Raw genomic sequence first — 23092 nt, forward strand, 5'->3', positions numbered from 1 at the left:
ATAGCTTCCTCTTCTGTTCAGTGTACAGTGCTGTCTCTTACATAGTTTATTCTTGTTATTTTTGTTATTCACAGTGCCCTCTTGTATTACATAGTCCCCTCTCTTGTTAGATAGAAAATGTCTGCTGATGTAGCAGCTGGTGACCAGATGACCAGTCCATCAGCTCCTCCATTAGAAAAGAAGCTTTCCCATGCTCCATCAGCTGTCATTGCATTATACAGTACATCTAACAAGACAGGACCATATGTAATAAAGACAGGGCTTTATATAATCCAATATGTAAAGGACGGAGCTATACATAACAAGAGAGGGCACTGTGTAATAAGGGACGGCAATGTAGATAATAAAGGAGACTATGTAATACGGTATATACAGTATACATGTACAGTGTGTGTGTGGCTAAATAAATATTTACTTATATACTGTATAATGTAGCTTTGTCACCATAAAAGGAGGGGGACACAGGCACATTACTTGCACAGGGGCCCCAAGCTGTCCGTGTCCACCCCTGGTTATTACTATTTATTTTTAGAGCATCACTGATTCCATGTTGCTGTACATCAGAAGGGGTTACATATAAGTTACAAATATAGAATATGTTGAACAAGCCAACAATGACAGATTGGTACAGAAAGGAGAGAGCAGTGCTCTTATGGGTGTACAGGGTAAGGCCACATTAACACCTTCAGTATTTGATCAGTATTTTACATCAGTATTTGTAACTAGTGTTGAGCGATACCTTCCGATACTTGAAAGCATCGGTATCGGATAGTATCGGCCGATATCTGAAAAATATCGGATATCGCCGATACCGATACCCGATACCAATACAAGTCAATGGGACACAACTATCGGAAGCTATCCTGGATGGTTCCCAGGGTCTGAAGGAGAGGAAACTCTCCTTCAGGCCCTGGGATCCATATTCATGTAAAAAATAAAGAATAAAAATAAAAAATATGGATATACTCACCCCTCCGGCGGACCCTGGAGCTAGAGGTGTTAACCGGCAGCCTCCGTTCCTAAGAATGAGCCAGTGAAGGAACTTCGATGACGTGGCGGCTTGTGATTGGTCGCGTGACCGCTCATGTGACCACTCACGCGACCAATCACGAGACCGCGACGTCATCGCAGGTCCTTCACTCGCTCATTCTTAGGAACGGAGGCTGCCGGTTGCAGCGGTTACAACCAGGGCGCGTCAGAGGGTGAGTATATCCCTATTTTTTTTTTTAATTCTTTATTTTACACATGAATATGCATTCCGATCCCGATTCCCGATATCGCAAAAATATCGGAACTCGGTATCGGAATTCCGATACCGCAAATATCGGCCGATACCCGATACTTGCGGTATCGGAATGCTCAACACTATTTGTAACCCAAAACCAGGAGTGGGTGAAAAATACTGAGGTAAAATACTGACCAAACACTGAACGTGTCCAAGTCTGGGTATGACATTGAACACCACATGAATGTATGCCCACAAACTTTTGGCATATGATACACCTAATTTTCTAATATGTAAGCTGTAGTTTACCATCCCCTTCAATTATAAAATCATTAAATACTTTAACCAGTTGAAGATCAGGCCATTTAATCCCATTTCTTGCCAAGCACATTTTGGATTCTTTCCATGCATGCAGGTTAATGAGCTATAAAATATTTTCTTGCGCTGATATTTAGGTAATTGTTTTACTTTTTTATGATACACGGGGGCTTCATTTTTATGTCATCGTCATATCTGATTTTTTTCTTCTGCTTATGTCAGGTGAGAACAGTGGGCAAGAAAGGAAAATAAGTGTCTGTTTTCCTCATTTTTATTTTTTTCTATAAGCATATAGGACGACTAGAGTACATCAAGGAATTTGTTCCCCTTTCTGTAACAAGTATTGTTATACAGTATATCAGTCATGTGATTTGTTTTTTTAACTTGGGAGGAGCTTGTAGCAGTGATATGGATTGACATTCTCATTTTTATTTATTTATTCATTTTATTTTTCATTTATTTTACACATTTTGCCCTCTATAAAAGATATTTGGGGGAACATTTCAATTTTTAAATATTTTTCTTTTCACCTTATTTCCCTTGCAACTTGTGCTGGTGTGTAAGTCCCAGTTACAAGGGAAATGCAGCATCCTAGCTGCACAGCAAAGCTGTCAGGGTCTTTTATGACCCACCATCTTTTTTTTCCTTTCAATACACATCGATCACTTGACAGCTGCAAATGGAAGAGCAGCGCTATCAGTGCTTTTGAAACTGCATGCACAACACTTGTTTAGTGTTATGTATACAGAATTATGTATACTGTCAGTGCATTCCAGCTGGTGGGGATAGCAGTCACATTACTGATTTGACCACTATCCATATCATCTGGATCGTCGTGAGACAGTATGGATTCAGTGATGAGTGGTGACACCATAGAAATAACTTCCGGTCAATGAAGGTGCTCTCTAACCGGCATTTCACTGTGAGCCGGGGCAATGAACTGCGGTGACCTCAATGAGATCACTGCGAGCACTGTGAAAAAGTTCTCATGCTGCTCGCGGTGATCTCATTGAGGTCACCGCAGTTCATTGTCCAGGCTCACAGTGAAGTGACCCTGGCAACACAACTTCATTGACCAGCGGTTACCTCTATGACTTCACCACTCGTCACTGAAGCTGCACTTACAGCACCTCATTTTTTCCTGGATTTCAGTCTGGACTGTTGCATCATAAACCATCATAAGCCAGATATTGCAGAGATGGATTACAGCATGGGGCATTATTAATAACCTTCAATTTGGACAGGTGAGAGATGTGGTTGTTTTTGAAATTTTTGTTTTTTACATTCGATATAGGCATCAGTGGATTAGGTGTCGGAGAGTATTATGGTTGTTTATTGTTTTCTGCTTTTTGCAGGTGACATGGGCTTCAATGGAATAGGCGTAAGGTGAGTATAAGTGTGCATTTTTATTTTTATCTACTATATGATTGTCTAAGGGTCACTTCCGTCTTTCTGTCTGTCTGTTTGTCTGTCTGTAACGGAAATCCCAAGTCACTGATTCGTCGCGGGAAAACAGCCACGACCAATCATCGACGGGCACAGTCCGGTGGCAAAATGGCTGCTCCTTCCTCCCCACAGTCAGCGCTCACACAGGGTTAATATCAGCATTAGCGGACCACGTTATGCCACAGTGTAATGCACTCCGTTAATGCTGCTATTAACCCTGTGTGACCAACTTTTTACTATTGATGCTGCCTATGCGGCATCAATAGTAAAAAGATCTAATGTTAAAAATAATTAAAAAAATATAAAATAGTTATATACTCACCATCCGTCGGTCCCTCGGATCCAGAACAGGCCTTTACCGCTCTTTGCGACACTCCGGTGACCGCTCCATGCATTGCGGTCTCGCGAGATGATGATGCAGCTGTCTCACGAGACAGCTACGTCATCATCTCGCGAGACTGCAATGCACTCTTGGGACCAGAGCGCGCGAGGAGCATCGGTAAACGCGTGAGTATATAACTATTTTTTATTTTAATTCTTTTTTTTAACAGGGATATGATGCCCACATTACTATATACTACGTGGGCTGTGCAATATACCACATGGGCTGTGCAATATACTATGTAGCTGTGCAATGTACAACGTGGGCTGTGCAATGTACTATGTGGGCTGTGCAATGTATTACGTGGGCTGTGCAATGTACTACTTTGGCTGTGCAATGTACTACTTGGGCTGTGCAATATACTACGTGGGCTGTGCTATATACTACATGGGCTGTGCAATGTACTACGTGGGCTGTGCAATGTACTAAGTAGGTTGTGCAATATACTACGTGGGCTGTGCAATGTACTACGTGGGCTGTGCAATGTACTACGCGGGCTGTGCAATGTACTACGTGGGCTGTGCAATGTACTATGTGGGCTGTGCAATATACTATGTGGGCTGTGCTATATAATATGTGGGCTGTGCATTATGATATGTGGCTGTGCAATATACTATGTGGCTGTGCAATGTACTATGTGGGCTGTGTAATGTACTATGTGGGCTGTGCAATATACTATGTGGGCTGTGCAATGTACTACGAGGGCTGTGCAATGTACTACATGGGCTGTGCAATATACTATGTGGGCTGTGCAATGTACTACGTGGGCTGTGCAATGTACTACGTGGGCTGTGCAATGTACTACGTGGGCTGTGCATTATACTACGTGGGCTGTGCAATGTACTACGTGGGCTGTGCAATATACTATGTGGGCTGTGCTATACACTACATGGGCTGTACAATATACTACGTGGCTGTGCAATATACTACGTGGCTGTGCAATATACTATGTGGCTGTGCAATGTACTACGTCGGCTTTGCAATATACTACGTGGGCTGTGCAATGTACTATGTGGGCTGTGCAATGTACTACATGGGCTGTGCAATGTACTACGTGGGCTGTGCAATATACTACATGGGCTGTGCAATGTACTACATGGGCTGTGCAATGTACTATGTGGGCTGTGCAATGTACTACGTGGGCTGTGCAATGTACAACGTGGGCTGTGCAATGTACTACGTGGGCTGTGCTATATACTACGTGGCTGTGCAATATACTATGTGGCTGTGCAATATACTATGTGGCTGTGCTATATACTACGTGGGCTGTGCTATATACTACGTGGGCTGTTATATACTACGTGGCTTGTGTTATACACTACGTGGGCTGTGTTATACACTACGTGGGCTCTGTTATATACTGTGTGCGTGGGCTGTTACTGTATATACTATGTGAGCTGTGTTATATGCTACATGGGCTGTTATAAACTAAGTGGCTGTGTTATACAGTATACTATGTGGGCTGTTATACACTCTGTGGGCTGTGCTATATACTACGTGGCTGTGCTATATACTCCGTGGGCTGTGTTGTATACTACATGGCTGTGCTATATACTCCGTGGGCTGTGCTATATACTACGTGGCTGTGCTATATACTATGTGGCTGTGCAATATACTATGTGGCTGTGCTATGTACTACGTGGCTGTGCTATTTACTACATGGGCTGTTATATACTGCATGGCTGTGCTATATACTACATGGCCCAGCTGCGAACAATCAGCGACAGGCACAGTCCGGCCACAAATTGGTGTGGGATTTGAACCACGCTTTGCTAATTGGTCGCGGCCGGCCGAATCCTGTGTATAAATTGCATTATTCTAAAATCTTAATAAATAAACTACATACATATTCTAGAATACCCGATTTGTTAGAATCGGTCTACCATCTAGTTTCAAATAAAGGTGTCTGTCTTTCTTTCAAAAAAATTATTTTATTCTGGCTGTGTCTTTTTTACAACCTAACTACGGAATTAGTAATGGGGAGTCTTATAGATGCCTCTACATTGTTGACCTTTGGCCTGAAAATCAGCGGCCATAAAACAGCTGTCATCAACCCCATTACCCCACTTACCACCACACCAAAGCAAGTGGGAAGAGCTGGGCAAAGCACCAGTATTGGTGCATCTAACAAATGTACCTTTTCTGGGGTGGCTGCAGGCTGCTATTTTTTAGAACGGGGGCCAAACTCCATGGCCCCTTACTTGCCTGAAAATACCAGCCCCAGCTGTCTGCTTTAGCTTGGTTAGTTATTAGAAACGGGGAAGACCCCACAACATTTTTTTAATTATTTATTTAAGTAATTTAAAAAAAAAATGGTATGTTGACCCCTCTATTCTTGGTAACCAGCCACGATAAAGCTGACAGCTGAGGGTTGCAGCCCACAACTGTCAGTTTTGCCTGCCCTGGTTATCAAAAACAGAAGAGACCCTATGCCATTTTTTTTAAAATCTTTTCTTCTTTTTAGCACAGGCGCTGGCTAATGAATACTTCCAGCGACAGCAGGTGTAGGCTGATAGGAGTAGTACTTTCTCGTCAACAGACAAAACGTGTTACCAGAGGTAACTTTTTTACTGCCGGTCACAGTGCTGGCTCACCATATGAGATGACAGAGTGGAAAATGCAGTTCTCTGACCGGCAATCTTAACACCAATCAGAGCCGAAGGTGTTTCTCGCACTGTCATACAGATGACAGCGTGGGAAACACTAGGTATTTGGTACAGACTCAAAATTTAGGGTACCATTACACAAAACGATTTACCAACGATCACGACCAGTGATACGACCTGGCCATGATCGTTGGTAAGTCATTGTGTGGTCGCTGGAGAGCTGTCACACAGACAGCTCTCCAGCAACCAACGATGCCGAAGTCCCCGGGTAACCAGGGTAAACATCGGGTTACTAAGCGCAGGGCCGTGCTTAGTAACCCGATGTTTACCCTGGTTACCATCGTAATTGTAAAAAAAACCAAACCGTACATACTCACATTCCGGTGTCCGTCAGGTCCCTAGCCATCTGCTTCCCGCACTGACTGAGTGTCGGCCGTAAAGTGAAAGCAGAGCACAGCGGTGACGTCACCGCTGTGCTCTGCTTTTACTTTCCGGCCGGCAGTCAGTCAGTGCGGGAAGCGGACGGCTAGGGACCTGACGGACAGCGGAATGTGAGTATGTAGTGTTTGTTTTTTTTTACATTTACGATGGTAACCAGGGTAAACATCGGGTTACTAAGCACGGCCCTGCGCTTAGTAACCCGATGTTTACCCTGGTTACAAGCGAACGCATCGCTGGATCGGTGTCACACACACCGATCCAGCGATGACAGCGGGAGATCCAGCGACGAAATAAAGTTCCAAACGATCTGCTACGACGTACGATTCTCAGCGGGGTCCCTGATCGCTGCTGCGTGTCAGACACAGCGATATCGTATGGATATTGCTGGAACGTCACGGATCGTACCGTCGTAGCGACAAAAGTGCCACTGTGAGACGGTACCCTTACTGTTCGGATTTGCCCTTCTCTGGTCAGGTGAAACACTTGCAAAACTGATTATAAAATTGCAAAGCAATAAATATTTTGGTTGAAATTCTAATACATTAATTGCAGATTTATACTGTATCCACTCTTTAAAAATCTGGGATATTTATGAAAATCCCTGTATTAGCCATTCAGCTCTAGGAGAACCTCATAATAGTAATTCTATCACTTCTACAAGTAAGCTATCTTATTAGAGCTTCATAGTTTAAAAATAAAATTGAATTAATTTTGGTTTTCCATCTCAAAATGTATTCATCATTTTTATAAAAGCAAAGCACTGAGACCTTTAGCTATAGAGCGACAATATACCTGTAGATATCAGCAGATCCATCTACATGACAAGCACATACGAGTTAGATCCAAGTCCTTCTTGATAACAAATTGTATCATAAAAGACATTTTGCACCATTTGGTTTCAGGAAGGAGTATTTTTTCCATTTATATTCATATTCCCATACTCTATAAAAAGCACAGTTTAGGGTTATCTAGGTCATCAGTCAGCTTGGCATCTACTTCAGAGATAGTCATTTATCGACCTCTTCACTAATTTAAATAAATGTACTTAGGTATGACTGATGACTGAAACCTTTTTCCTCTCCAGACAAAGAGTTTCTACATTCCACACTCTCGATTATTAATGTAGCCCTGATTTCCCATTATCTGTTAGTACCTCTCTGTTTTTATTTGCTGATTTATCTATTGGCAACATTTATTTAACATCATTATTTGTTTCAAGTAAAAGAAGACTATGCCTTAAGGCAATGAATAGATGTAGGAATTGGAAAGTTACTACAGGAGGTGATAACACTGTTCTCTTTAATTGAGTATCAAAGTAAATTTTGACCCTTTACAGGACTGTCAAACCTCGAGTAATCAATCACATTTAACTATTGACACCATTTGGTATTATTATACACAATTGACATGTCTAATGATACTCTGCTTTACAAGTAAAGGTAACAGCAGAAGAAGAAGGTAACATTTTGTGAGGCAGTTTGGAGCACAAATAGATGAAATTGTATGAGAGAAACTGGAAGCAGTTATTATAAATAAAGATACAGAAGCAATCACATTTTTATTATTGAAAGGAACTATGTCTTCAATGGCTTTTCAGACTTCAGAAAAATTTGTTGGCCTGTGCGAAATTTTCAAACGTTGGTTGTCGGGGGCACAGGCAATTTCAGGAAAATTAAACTGGTCAAATGTAAATGGATTTAATTATATGATGAACACAGAGAGGTATGTGTCTCACTGACATATATACTGTATATATACTATATATATCATTTAAAAAATTTTCTGCATTTTCATGACTGAAAATTGTACATTCACACTGAAGGCATCAAAACTATGAATTAATACATGTGAAATTTTACACTTAATAAAAAAAAGTGTGAAACAACTGAAATTATGTCTTATATTCTAGGTTCCTCAAAGTAGGCATCTTTTGCTTTGATGACTGTTTTGCACACTCTTGGCATTCTCTTGATGAGCTTCAAGAGGTAGTCACTGGGAATGGTCTTCCAACAATCTTGAAGGAGTTCTCATAGATGCTTAGCACTTGTTGGCCCTTTTGTCTTCACTCTGAGGTCCAGCTCACCCCAAACCATCTCGATTGGGTACAGGTCTGGTGATTGTGGAGGCCAGGTCATCTGGCATAGCACCCCATCACTCTCCTTCTTGGTCAAATAGCCCTTACATGGCGTGGAGGTGTGCTTGGGGTCATTGTTCTGTTGAAAAATAAATGATGGTCCAACTAAACGCAAACTGGATAGAATAGCATGCCTCTGCAAGATGCTGTGGTAGCCATGCTGGTTCAGTATGCCTTCAATTTTGAATACATCCTCAACAGTGTCACCAGCAAAGCACTCCCACACCATCATACCTCCTACTCCATGCTTCACAGTGGGAACCAAGTATGTAATGTCCATCCGTTCACCTTTTCTGCGTCGCACAAAGACACGGTGGTTGGAACCAAAGATCTCAAATTTGGACTCATCAGACAAAAGCACAGATTTCCACTGGTCTAATGTCCATTTTTTTTGTTCTTAAGCCCAAACAAGTCTCTTCTGCTTGTTGCCCAACCTTAGCAGTGGTTTCCTACCAGCTATTTTACCATGAAGGCCTGCTGCACAAAGTCTCCTCTTAACAGTTGTTGTAGAGATGTGTCTGCTGCTAGAACTCTGTGTGGCATTTGCCTGGTCTCTAATCTGAGCTGCTGTTAACCTTTGATTTCTGATGCTGGTGACTTGGATAAACTTATCCTCAGAAGCAGAGGTGACTCTTGGTCTTCCTTTCCTGGGGCGGTCCTCACGTGAGCCAGTTTTTTTGTAGTGCTTGATAGTTTTTGCCACTGCACTAGGGGACACTTTCAAAGTTTTCCCAATTTTTCAGACTGACTGACCTTCATTTCTTAACCCCTTTACCCCCAAGGGTGGTTTACACGTTAATGACCGGGCCAATTTTTACAATTCTGACCATTGTCCTTTTATGAGGTTATAACTCTGGAATGCTTCAACGGATCCCATTGATTTTGACATTGTTTTCTCAAGACTTATTGTACTTCATGTTAGTGGTAAAATTTATTTGATATTACCTGCGTTTATTTGTGAAAAAAATGGAAATTTGGTGAAAATTTTGAAAATTTCGCAATTTTCCAACTTTGAATTTTTATGCCCTTCAATCACAGAGTTATGTCACACAAGATCCATAATAAGTAACATTTCCAAAATGTGTACTTTACATCAGCACAATTTTGGAACAAATTTTTTTTGTTAGGGAGTTATAAGGGTTAAAAGTTGACCAGCAATTTCTCATTTTTACAACACCTTTTTTTAGGGACTACATCACATTTGAAGTCACTTTGAGGAGTCTATATAATAGAAAATACCCAAGTGTGACACCATTCAAAAAACTGTACCCCTCATGGTGCTCAAAACCACATTCAAGAAGTTTATTAACCCTTCAGGTGTTTCACAGGAATTTTTGGTATGTTTAAAAAAATGAACATTTAACTTTTTTCACCAAAAACTTTACTTTAGCTCCAATTTGTTTTATTTAACCAAGAGTTACAGGAGAAATTGAACCCAAAAGTTGTTGTACAATTTGTTCTGAGAAAGCTCATATGCCATATGTGGGGGTAAACCACTGTTTGGGTGCATGGCAGAGCTCAGAAGGGAAGGAGTGCCATTTGATGTTTCAATGCAAAATTGACTGGAATTGAGATAGGACGCCATGTCGCGCTAGGAGAGCCCCTGATGTGCCTAAACATTAAACCCCCCCTCAAGTGACACCATTTTGGAAAGTAGACCCCCTAAGGAACTTATCTAGATGTGTGGTGAGCATTTTGACCCACCAAGTGCTTCACAGAAGTTTATAATGTAGAGCAAAAAAATAAAAAAATATTTTTTCACAAAAATGATCTTTTCGCCCCCATTTTTTATTTTTCCAAGGGTAACAGAAGAAATTGGACCCCAAAAGTTGTTTTTCAATTTGTCCTGAGTATGTTGATACTTCATATGTGGGGGTAGATTACTGTTTGTGTGCATGGCAGAGCTCAGAAGGGAAGGAGCGCCGTTTGATTTTCCAATGCAAAATTGACTGGAATTGAGATGGGATGCCATGTCACGTTTGGAGAGCCCCTGATGTGCCTAAACACTGAAACCCCTACAAGTGACACCATTTTGGAAAGTAGACCCCCTAAGGAACTTATCTAGATGTGTGGTGAGCACTTTAAACTCCAAATGTTTCACTACAGTTTATAACGCAGAGCCGTGAAAATAAAAATTTTTTTTTTTACACAAAAATTCTTTTTTATCCTCCAGTTTTGTATTTTCCCAAGGGTAACATGAGAAACTGGACCCCAAAAGTTGTTGTCCAATTTGTCCTGAGTATGCTGATACCCCATATGTGGGAGAAAACTACTGTTTGGGCACATGGCAGAGCTTGGAAGGGAAGGAGCGCCGTTTGGAATGCAAACTTAGATGGAATGGTTTGCAGGCGTCACATTGTGTTTGCAGAGCCCCGATGTACCAAAGCAGTAGAAACTCCCCACAAGTGACCCCATATTTGAAACTAGACCCCCCAAGGAACTTATCTAGATGAGTTGTGAGAACTTTGAACCCCCAAGTGTTTCACTGCAGTTTATAACGCAGAGCCATGAAAACAAAAATTCTTTTATAACCCTAACTTTAGCCCCAACCCTAACCCTAACTGTAGCCCAACCCTAACTGCATCCATAACCCTAACTTTAGCCCCAATCCTAACTTTAGCCCCAACCCAAGCCCTAACTTTAGCCCCAACCCTAACCCTTACCGTAGCCTTAACCCTAGCCCTAACCCTAATGGGAAAATGGAAATAAATACATTTTTTTAATTTTATTATTTTTCTATAACTAAGAGGGTGATGAAGGGGGGTTTGATTTTCTTTTATAGCAGGTTTTTTAGCAGATTTTTATGATTGGCAGCTATCACACACTAAAAGGCGCTTTTCATTGCAAAAAATAGTTTTTGTGTCTCCACATTTTGAGAGCTATAATTTTTTGCATATTTTGGTCAAGTTGGGACGAGTTGACGCTTTTATTGGTACCATTTTCGGGAACGTGACATTTTTTGATCGCTTTTTATTCCGATTTTTGTGAGGCAGAATGAACAAAACCCAGCAATTCGTGAATTTCTTTTGTGGGGGGCGTTTATACCGTTCCACGTTTGATAAAATTGATAAAGCAGTTTTATTATTCGGGTCAGTACGATTACAGCGATACCTCACTTATATTTTTTTATGTTTTGGCGCTTTTATACGATAAAATCTATTTTATATAAAAAATAATTATTTTTGCATCGCTTTATTCTGAGGACTATAACATTTTTATTTTTTCGCTGATGACGCTCTATGGCAGCTCATTTTTTGTGGGACTAGAAGACGTTTTCAGCAGTACCATGTTTTTTTATATCGCTCTTTTTGATAGCGTTTTGTTCCACTTTTTGTTCGGCGGTATGATAATAAAGCGTTGTGTTTTGCCTTGTTTTTTTTTTTTTTTACAATGATCACTGAAGGGGTTAACTAGCTGGACAGTTTTATAGGTCAGGACGTTATAGACGCGGCGATACTAAATATGTGTACTTTTATTTTTTTATTATTTAGACAAAGAAATGTATTTATTGGAAGAATATATTTTTTTCTTTATTTAGGATTTTTTTTTACACTTGTAAATATTTTTTTTTTACTTTGTAACATTGCCCCAGGGGGGACATCATATTATAGTGACAGATCGCTGATCTGACACTTTGCAGTGCACTGTGTCAGATCAGCGATCACACAGACACTGAAGGAGGCTTGCCGGCTCCTGCTCTGAGCAGGCGCTTGCAATCCACCTCCCTGCAGGACCCGGAAGGCCCCCATGGCCATTTTGGATCTGGGGCCTGCATTGAGGAGGAGGTAGGAGACCCTCGGAGCAACACGATCACATCGCGTTGCTACGAGGGTCTCAGGGAAGCACGCAGGGAGCCCCATCCCTGCGCGATGCTTCCCTGTGCTGCCGAAACACTGCAATAATGTTTGATCGAAGTGTTCTGGGGGTTAATGTACCAGGAGAAGTCCGTGACCACTCCTGGCACATAGTGCCAGATGTCATCTGTAATAATCAGCTGACACCCGGCGGCGATCGGCCACGATCCCCCCGTGAGCGTGGCCGATCGCCTATGAAGTACCGTCCATGGGAAGTAGGGCTCACCCGACATGGATGGAATAGTACGTCTAATGACAGAAAGGGGTTAAAGTAATGATGGCCACTCGTTCTTCTTTACTTAGCTGCTTTTTTCTTGCCATAATACAAATTCTAACAGTCTATTCAGTAGGACTATCAGCTGTGTATCCACCAGACTTCTGCACAACACAACTGATGGTCCCAACCACATTTATAAGGCAAGAAATCCCAATTATTAAACCTGACAGGGCACACTTGTGAATTGAAAATCATTCCCGGTGACTACCTCTTGAAGCTCATCAGGAGAATGCCAAGAGTGTGCAAAACAGTCATCAAAGCAAAAGGTGGATACTTTGAAGAACCTAGAATATAAGACATATTTTCATTTGTTTCACACTTTTTTGTTAAGTATATAATTCCACATGTGTTAATTCATAGTTTTGATGCCTTCAGTGTGAATGTACAATTTTCATAGTCATGAAAATACAGAAAAATCTTTAAATGAGAAGGTGTGTCCAAACTTTTGGTCTGTACTGTATATGTACAAATGCAATTAAAGGCACAGGTGTAGTAACACTGTCAAGTAATTATTATGCTTTCTTTTACTGCAGGAGTATACAATAGATGTATTTTTTCGGCAAAAGTGGGAAGATGAAAGACTGAGGTTCACTGGACCAATGACTATTCTTCGATTGAACAATCTAATGGCAAATAAAATTTGGACTCCAGACACTTTCTTTCATAATGGAAAAAAGTCTATAGCCCATAATATGACAATGCCTAATAAGCTGCTGAGAATTCAAGATGATGGAACCCTGCTATATACTATGAGGTATTTTTATTTTGTATACATGCATTACATTTTATATTGCATTTATTATATAAGAAAATTCTCAAAAACAAAATAAAACAAACATGTAAATGGAATGCTGAAAATTCTGCTCACAAGTATTATCTGCAATTTGTAATACTTAAGGTGCTAATGTGTTTGGGGTTATCCTATCTGGATAAGTGGGACATGGGTAATTATCGTACTGGCATATGAAGTTCAGTGTTTAATAAACACTGTTTATAGGAAATTTTCTGGGGATTAAATGTGTTGTTATGCTGAATTTGCAGGGTCTCATTGCAACATTCCATCCATTAATACATTATGGTGTTGTATTGCAACATTCGACCTCTTGCAACACAAAGTCTCAAATGCCTGTAAATGTGTTGAATTTTATGTCGCTGGTCTCAAGTTGCATGCAACTCACTTGCCATTGGAATGTTGCACGGAAGATTTTGCTGCAGAGAATTGCAGTTGTATAACACGTTGCTGTGTAGCCTTAGCCTAAGAATTACATCATAGATAAAGCAAGATTGTAAGCCATCACATTTTCCAAGATAATATTCTAAAGATGCAACTGCTTTGCATTGAAGGATATGTTGGATATCGCTACTTAGGAATAAAACCTAAAAGATCATTAGATAAGTATGGTATTACAGTACATTTATATGCCAATATTGTAGGTATTTGTTTTTTCTTGTAGCAATCGTTCGGCTTTAGTAAGATGAGGATGACTATTATGTGGCATTTCAATTAGCTGTTATGTAATTACTAATTACAACCAGTCCGCTGGATTGCTTCTATAAAAGAACTGCTGGCCAGAAGAGGAAAGTAGAGGCCAGTAGAGTTGTCCAGCAGGTTCAAAACCAAGAAGTAACTTCAGGGAGGTCAGACAACAGGATATACAAAATACCACACAGGATCAGTGAGATCAGGTCTAACTTAATGACTGGAAGCTACAGGCTGGTGTTTATATAGAAGGGTCCTTGAGTACCAGCAGAGAGCTAATTACTAATTAGCTCTCTGCTGGTACTCAAGGACCCTTCTATATAAACACCAGCCTGTAGCTTCCAGTCATTAAGTTAGACCTGATCTCACTGATCCTGTGTGGTATTTTGTATATCCTGTTGTCTGACCTCCCTGAAGTTACTTCTTGGTTTTGAACCTGCTGGACAACTCTACTGGCCTCTACTTTCCTCTTCTGGCCAGCAGTTCTTTTATAGAAGCAATCCAGCGGACTGGTTGTAAGACCAGAATCCTGTACAGGGCTTAAAGGGTGAAAGTAGGGGTTCCTCTGGAACCTGCCAGATGGAGTGCGTTGTTCTAAGTTTGTCTGAGGTAACCTTTTTGAGCCTGTTGCCTCTGACAAACATAGCAAAGTTAAGGATAAAATAACATCATTAACTCCAAAAAACCAACCCTAAATAGTGTTATAGTTGGCAGAGAGAAGTCTGTGTAAGGGTACCGTCACACAGTACCATTTTAATCGCTACGACGGCACGATCCGTGACGTCGCAGCGATCGTATGATTATCGCTCCAGCGTCGTAGACTGCGGTCACACGTTGCAATCACGGCGCTGGAGCGATGCCGAAGTCCCCGGTAACCAGGGTAAACATCGGGTAACTAAGCGCAGGGCCGCGCTTAGTAACCCGATGTTTACCCTGGTTACCAGCGTAAACGTAAAAAAAACAAACAGTACATACTTACATTCCGGTGTCTGTCCCCGGTGTTCTGCTTCTCTCCACTGTGTAAGCGCCATAGCCGGAAAGCACAGCGGTGACGTCAGACGTCACCGCTGTGCTCGCTTTCCGGCTGGCAGACGCTCACACAGTGCAGAGAAGCTGAGACGCCGGAGGACAGACACCGGAATGTAAGTATGCACTGTTTGTTTTTTTTACATTTACGCTGGTAACCAGGGTAAACATCGGGTTACTAAGCGCGGCCATGCGCTTAGTTACCCGATGTTTACCCTGGTTACAAGCGAACACATCGCTGGATCGCTGTCACACACAACGATCCAGCGATGTCAGCGGGTGATCAAGCGACGAAAGAAAGTTCCATACGATCTGCTACGTCGTACGATTCTCAGCAGGATCCCTGATCGCTGCTGCGTGTCAGACACTGCGATATCGTAACGATATTGCTAGAACGTCACGAATCGTACCGTCGTAGCGATTAAAATGGTACTGTGTGACGGTACCCAAAGACCTGGATAAACCATTAACCCCTCTGTGACCTTAGACGTACTATCCCGTCGAGGTGACCTGGGCCTATCTGACCCTCGACGGGATAGTACGTCATAGCCGATCGGCCGCGCTCACGGTGGGAGCGCGGCCGATCGCGGCCGGGTGTCAGCTGCATATCGCAGCTGACATCCGGCACTATGTGCCAGGAGCGGTCACGGACCGCCCCCGGCACATTAACCCCCGGCACACCGCAATCAAACATGATCGCGGTGTACCGGCGGTATAGGGAAGCATCACGCAGGGAGGGGGCTCCCTGCGTGCTTCCCTGAGACCCCCGGATCAACGCGATGTGATCGCGTTGCTCTGAGGGTCTCCTACCTCCCTCCTCGCCGCAGGTCCCGGATCCAAGATGGCCGCGGCATCCGGGTCCTGCAGGGAGGGAGGTGGCTTACCGAGTGTCTGCTCAGAGCAGACACTTGGTAAGCCTGCAGCCCTGCACAGCAGATCGTCGATCTGGCAGAGTGCTGTGCACACTGCCAGATCAATGATCTGTGATGTCCCCCCCTGGGACAAAGTAAAAAAGTAAAAAAAAAAATCCCCACATGTGTGTAAAAAAAAAATAAAAAAAATATCCTAAATAAAGAAAAAGAAAAAAAAATATTCCCATAAATACATTTCTTTAGCTAAATAAAATAAAAAAAACAATAAATGTACACATATTTAGTATCGCCGCGTCCGTAACGACCCAACCTATAAAACTGCCCCACTAGTTAACCCCTTCAGTAAACACCGTAAGAAAAAAAAAAAAAAAAACGAGGCAAAAAACAACGCTTTAATACCATACTGCCGAACAAAAAGTGGAATAACACGCGATCAAAAAGACTGATATAAATAACCATGGTACCGCTGAAAACGTCATCTTGTCCCGCAAAAAACGAGCCACCACACAGCACCATCAGCAAAAAAATAAAAAAGTTATAGTCCTGAGAATAAAGCGATACCAAAATAATTATTTTTTCTATAAAATAGTTTTTATCGTATAAAAGCGCCAAAACATAAAAAAATGATATAAATGAGATATCGCTGTAATCGTACTGACCCGACGAATAAAACTGCTTTATCAATTTTACCAAACGCGGAACGGTATAAACGCCTCCCCCAAAAGAAATTCATGAATAGCTGGTTTTTGATCACTCTGCCTCACAAAAATCGGAATAAAAAGCGATCAAAAAATGTCACGTGTCCGAAAATGTTACCAATAAAAACGTCAACGCGTCCCGCAAAAAACAAGATCTCACATAACTCTGTGGACTCAAATATGGAAAAATTACAGCTCTCAAAATGTGGTAACGCAAAAAATATTTTTTGCAATGAAAAGCGTCTTTCAGTGTGTGACGGCTGCCAATCATAAAAATCCGCTAAATAACCCGCTATAAAAGTAAATCAAACCCCCCTTCATCACCCCCTTAGTTAGGGAAAAATAAAAAAATTAAAAAATGTATTTATTTCCATTTTCCCATTAGGGTTAGGGTTAGGGCTAGAGTTAGGACTAGAGTTAGGGCTAGGGTTAGGGCAAGGGTTAGGGCTAGGGTTAGGGTTAGGGCTAGGGTTGGGGCTAGGGTTAGGGCTAGAGTTAGGACTAGAGTTAGGGCTAGGGTTAGGGTTAGGGCAAGGGTTAGGACTAGGGTTAGGGCTAGGGTTGGGGCTAGGGTTAGGGCTAGGGTTAGGGCTAGGGTTGGGGATAGGGTTAGGGCTAGGGTTAGGGCTAGGGTTAGGGCTAGTGTTACGGCTAGGGTTAGGGCTAGTGATAGGGCTAGGGTTATTGCTAGGGTTAGGGCTAGGGTTAGGGTTAGGGTTGGGGCTAGGGTTGGAGCTACAGTTAGGGTTGGGGCTAAAGATAGGGTTAGGGTTTGGATTACATTTACGGTTGGGAATAGGGTTGGGTGTGTCTGGGTTAGAGGAGTGGTTAGGGTTACCGTTGGGATTAGGGTTAGGGATGTGTTTGGATTAGGGTTTCAGTTATAATTGGGGGTTTTCCACTGTTTAGGCACATCAGGGGCTCTCCAAACGGGACATGGCATCCGATCTGAATTCCAGCCAATTCTGCGTTGAAAAAGGAAAACAGTGCTCCTTCCCTTCAGAGCTCTCCCGTGTGCCCAAACAGGGGTTTACCCCAACATATGGGGTATCAGCGTACTCAGGACAAATTGGACATCATCTTTTGGGGTCCAATTTCTCCTGCTACCCTTGGGAAAATACAAAACTGGGGGCCAAAAAATAAGTTTTGTGGGAAAAAAAAGATTTTTTATTTTCACGGCTCTGCGTTGTAAACTGTAGTGAAACACTTGGGGGTTCAAAGTTCTCACAACACATCTAGATAAGTTCCTTGGGGGGTCTAGTTTCCGATATGGGGTCACTTGTGGGGGGTTTGTACTGTTTGGGTACATCAGGGGCTCTGCAAATGCAACGTGACGCCTGCAGACCAATCCATTTAAGTCTGCATTCCAAATGGCGCTCCTTCCCTTCCGAGCTCTGTCATGCGCCCAAACAGTGGTTCCCCCCACATATGGGGTATCAGCGTACTCAGGACAAATTGATCAACAAATTTTGGGGTCCAATTTATCCTGATACCCTTGTGAAAATACAAAACTAGGGGCTAAAAAATCATTTTTGTGAAAAAAAAAAAGAATTTTTATTTTCACGGCTCTGCGTTATAAACTGTAGTGAAACACTTGGGGGTTCAAAGTTCTCACAACACATCTAGATAAGTTCCTTGGGGGGTCTAGTTTCCAATATGGGGTCACTTGTGGGGGGTTTGTACTGTTTGGGTACATCAGGGGCTCTGCAAATGCAACGTGACGCCTGCAGACCAATCCATTTAAGTCTGCATTCCAAATGACGCTCCTTCCCTTCCGAGCTCTGTTATGCACCCAAACAGTGGTTCCCCCCCACATATGGGGTATCAACGTACTCAGGACAAATTGGACAACAACTTTTGGAGCCCAATTTATCCTGATACCCTTGTGAGAATACAAAACTGGGGGCTAAAAAATCATTTTTGTGAAAAAAAAAGGAATTTTTATTTTCACGGCTCTGCGTTATAAACTGTAGTGAAAGACTTGGGGGTTCAAAGTTCTCACAACACATCTAGATAAGTTCCTTGGGGGGTCTAGTTTCCAATATGGGGTCACTTGTGGGGGGTTTGTACTGTTTGGGTACATCAGGGGCTCTGCAAATGCAACGTGACGCCTGCAGACCAATCCATTTAAGTCTGCATTCCAAATGGCGCTCCTTCCCTTCCGAGCTCTGTCATGCGCCCAAACAGTGGTTCCCCCCCACATATGGGGTATCAGCGTACTCAGGACAAATTGGACAACAAAGTTTGGGGTCCAATTTATCCTGATACCCTTGTGAAAATACAAAACTGGGGGCTAAAAATTATTTTTGTGAAAAAAAAAAGGAATTTTTATTTTCACGGCTCTGCGTTATAAACTGTAGTGAAACACTTGGGGGTTCAAAGCTATCAAAACACATCTAGTTAAGTTCCTTAGGGGGTCTACTTTCTAAAATGGTGTCACTTGTGGGGGTTTTTAATGTTTAGGCACATCAGGGGCTCTCCAAACGCAACATGGCATCCCATCTTAATTCCAGTCAATTTTGCATTGAAAAGTAAAATAGCGCTCCTTCCCTTCCGAGCTCTGCTATGCGCCCAAACAGTGGTTTACCCCCACATATGGGGTATCGTCGTACTCAGGACAAATTGCACAACAACTTTTGTGGTCTAATTTCTTCTCTTACCCTTGGGAAAATAAAAAAATGGGGGCGAAAAGATAATTTTTGTGAAAAAATATGATTTTTATTTTTACGGCTCTGCATTATAAACTTCTGTGAAGCACTTGTTGGGTCAAAGTGCTCAACACACATCTAGATAAGTTCCTTAAGGGGTCTACTTTCCAAAATGGTGTCACTTGTGGGGGGTTTCTATGTTTAGGCACATCAGGGGCTCTCCAAACGCAACATGGCGTCCCATCTCAATTCCAGTCAATTTTGCATTGAAAAGTCAAATGGCGCTCCTTCCCTTCCGAGCTCTGCCCTGCGCCCAAACAATGGTTTACACCCACATATGGGGTATCAGCGTACTCAGGACAAATTGAACAACAATTTTTGAGGTCCAATTTCTTCTCTTACCCTTGGGAAAATAAAAAATTGGGGGCGAAAAGATCATTTTTGTGAAAAAATATGATTTTTTATTTTTACGGCTCTGCATTATAAACTTCTGTGAAGCACTTGTTGGGTCAAAGTGCTCACCACACATCTAGATAAGTTCCTTAGGGGGTCTACTTTCCAAAATGGTGTCACTTGTGGGGGTTTTTAATGTTTAGGCACATCAGGGGCTCTCCAAACACAACATGGCATCCCATCTTAATTCCAGTCAATTTTGCATTGAAAAGTAAAATAACGCTTCTTCCCTTCCGAGCTCTGCTATGCGCCCAAACAGTGGTTTATCCCCACATATGGGGTATCGTCGTACTCAGGACAAATTGCACAACAACTTTTGTGGTCTAATTTCTTCTCTTACCCTTGGGAAAATAAAAAAATGGGGGCGAAAAGATCATTTTTGTGAAAAAATATGATTTTTATTTTTACGGCTCTGCATTATAAACTTCTGTGAAGCACTTGTTGGGTCAAAGTGCTCAACACACATCTAGATAAGATCCTTAGGGGGTCTACTTTCCAAAATGGTGTCACTTGTGGGGGGTTTCAATGTTTACGCACATTAGGGGCTCTCCAAATGCAACATGGCGTCCCATCTCAATTCCAGTCAATTTTGCATTGAAAAGTCAAATGGCGCTCCTTTCCTTCTGAGCTCTGCCCTGTGCCCAAACAATGGTTTACACCCACATATGGGGTATCAGCGTACTCAGGACGAATTGTACAACAAATTTTGGGGTCTATTTTCTCCTGTTACCCTTGGTAAAATAAAACAAATTGGAGCTGAAACAAATTTTGAGTGAAAAAAAGTTAAATGTTTATTTTTATTTAAGCATTCCAAAAATTCCTGTGAAACACCTGAAGGGTTAATAAACTTCTTGAAAGTGGTTTTGAGTACCTTGAGGGGTGCAGTTTTTAGAATGGTGTCACACTTGGGTATTTTCTATCATATAGACCCCTCAAAATGACTTCAAATGAGATGTGGTCCCTAAAAAAAAATGGTGTTGTAAAAATGAGAAATTGCTGGTCAACTTTTAACCCTTATAACTCCGTCACCAAAAAAAATTTTGGTTCCAAAATTGTGCTGATGTAAAGTAGACATGTGGGAAATGTTATTTATTAAGTATTTTGCGTGACATATGTCTGTGATTTAAGGGCATAAAAATTCAAAGTTGGAAAATTGCGAAATTTTCAAAATTTTCGCCAAATATTCGTTTTTTTCACAAATAAACGCAAGTTATATCGAATAAATTTTACCACTATCATGAAGTACAATATGTCATGAGAAAACAATGTCAGAATCGCCAAGATCCGTTGAAGCGTTCCAGAGTTATAACCTCATAAAGGGACAGTGGTCAGAATTGTAAAAATTGGCCCGGTCATTAACGTGCAAACCACCCTTGGGGGTGAAGGGGTTAAGCTCTTACTGGTGATGGGCAATCTGGATTGTTTGGCTCCACTAGACAGAAAAAGAGTCTGATCTTTTCGATGCTAAACAAATCTCTATCAAATATTTGTTCACCCTCAGATAAACAAATGTTTACAGCAAAAATCCCACAATTCAATGTGGTCAAAACTCCTCTCACCTGCATCTTTCTGGCTGGGAGGGCAGTGCTGAATGCTGTTATTTTCGTAAGAGCCATCTTGAAGCTGGAAGTGACCCTCACTGGGGTTCCCAACTCCCATCTTTCACAGAAGGGAGCCAACTGTTTGTGCCCAATCAGTCATGAATGTCATATCACTAGCTGTAACACTCTCTTGATGATCACTAGGAAAGAGAGCAGATTTGTTGACATTTGACTTGGCAAATCATGAGGATTTTAAAGGAAAATATGATTTGCAGCAAATATATTCGATTTAAATATATAAAAATAAGTAAATTAATTAATTAATACACACCTGACTGTTAACCTGTTATCGCAGGACACTGTCTTGTCCTCCGCATCTATTCTTTTCCACATTCCCCATTGTGTGAACCTTTTTGGCTTCTTCACTTTAGGCCAGTACTTTTGGCATGATTATGCCTCTGATGCCCCTTCATGCCATGCCTTCATTGGGGCGATGTGCGTTGCAAACTTATAACACCATGACATGAAGCCTTGGTCTAGAGTGCAGAGATCAAAGAGGATGCTCACCACTAGGAAAGATAAATAGAAGGGGCACAGAGGACAGGACGGTGTCCTGCAAGGACAAGTGAGTGATGATGTGATTAATTTTTTTAACCATTTGACTGACCCTCTACAGTTCATCAAAATATAAACTGCAGACAATGTCTGATAGATGCTAGTAAATAAGAGTAACGTATTTGGAAACCACAGCCAGCTCACCGACCAAAATCGCAGGTGCACGGAACTTCGTTTTGATGGGACGAGATGAATACAATAAAGGATAAAGTAAACATTCCAGCTCCTTAAAAATCTTCAAACTTTATTTTTCCATATCAGGAAAATTATTGCAGTAAAACCTCCAATACCAGTGTGAAATCGGGGGAACAAGCGACACGTTTTGATCTGACAATAGATCTTAATCAGATTAAAACGCGTCGCTTGTACCCCAGATTTCACACTGGTATTGGAGTTTTTACTGATAAGGAACAATAAAGTTTGAAGATTTTTAAGGAGCTGGAATGTTCACTTTATACTTCTAATAGATGCTGCCCATTGACCAGCATGTATCAGTTGTCAGGCCTCCTTTAATGCTGCTTTTAGTATAATCACAACTTCTAAAGTATTTGAGAGAGGAAGGAGGCTCCTAAAAAAAATAAGCCTTCATATTAAGAAAAATAGTAAATATAATGGATCTTTAATAATGTATGGAGAAACTAAAAAATGCTGCACCATCAAGTACCAAACTACTGTAGGCCTTTTCCTTAAAGGATTAAATCTCAAGCTGTGCTATTGTCCCATTTATTTAGGTATATTGCGTTATTGTTCCTTTACAGTATATGCATAGCTGTTACATTACAAGTAGAATCATGAACCTTTAAATGATGAAGTGGTTTACGGGACCATAAAAAGCACTGAGGTAGTTTAATAGAGCATTTTATTCAATTTAAAAATGTTACCATTGAAGCGTTTGTACCCTACGACCGGATTGCAGTTACTATATTTTAATAAGTCTATGAAACCAGGACACCTAGGTATTGATGAGCTTGCTTTGTAGTAAGCTAGAAGCAGTATATAAATGTGTGAAACTTCAATTAATATTCAACAATGTAAAGGGACACATGCAACAATAAGCTAAAAGAAAATAAATGAGT

General features: G+C 41.5%; 1 protein-coding gene across 3 annotated transcripts in view; it reads left to right on the plus strand.

Moving 5' to 3' along the window:
* Positions 1-23092, plus strand: part of GABRA2 (gamma-aminobutyric acid type A receptor subunit alpha2) — a 291356-nt gene that overhangs the window by 122657 nt on the left and 145607 nt on the right. For all 3 annotated transcript variants that reach the window (XR_013220060.1, XR_013220061.1, XM_077279822.1), the window contains exon 5: positions 13217-13437. Coding sequence is in view for 1 of the 3 variants with exons in the window: in XM_077279822.1 (XP_077135937.1) it covers positions 13217-13437 (221 nt within the window). In the remaining 2 variants the exon portion in view is untranslated. The remainder of the gene's footprint in view (positions 1-13216; positions 13438-23092) is intronic.

Source organism: Ranitomeya variabilis, chromosome 1 (assembly GCF_051348905.1).
Source record: "Ranitomeya variabilis isolate aRanVar5 chromosome 1, aRanVar5.hap1, whole genome shotgun sequence".
Taxonomy (NCBI): domain Eukaryota; kingdom Metazoa; phylum Chordata; class Amphibia; order Anura; family Dendrobatidae; genus Ranitomeya; species Ranitomeya variabilis.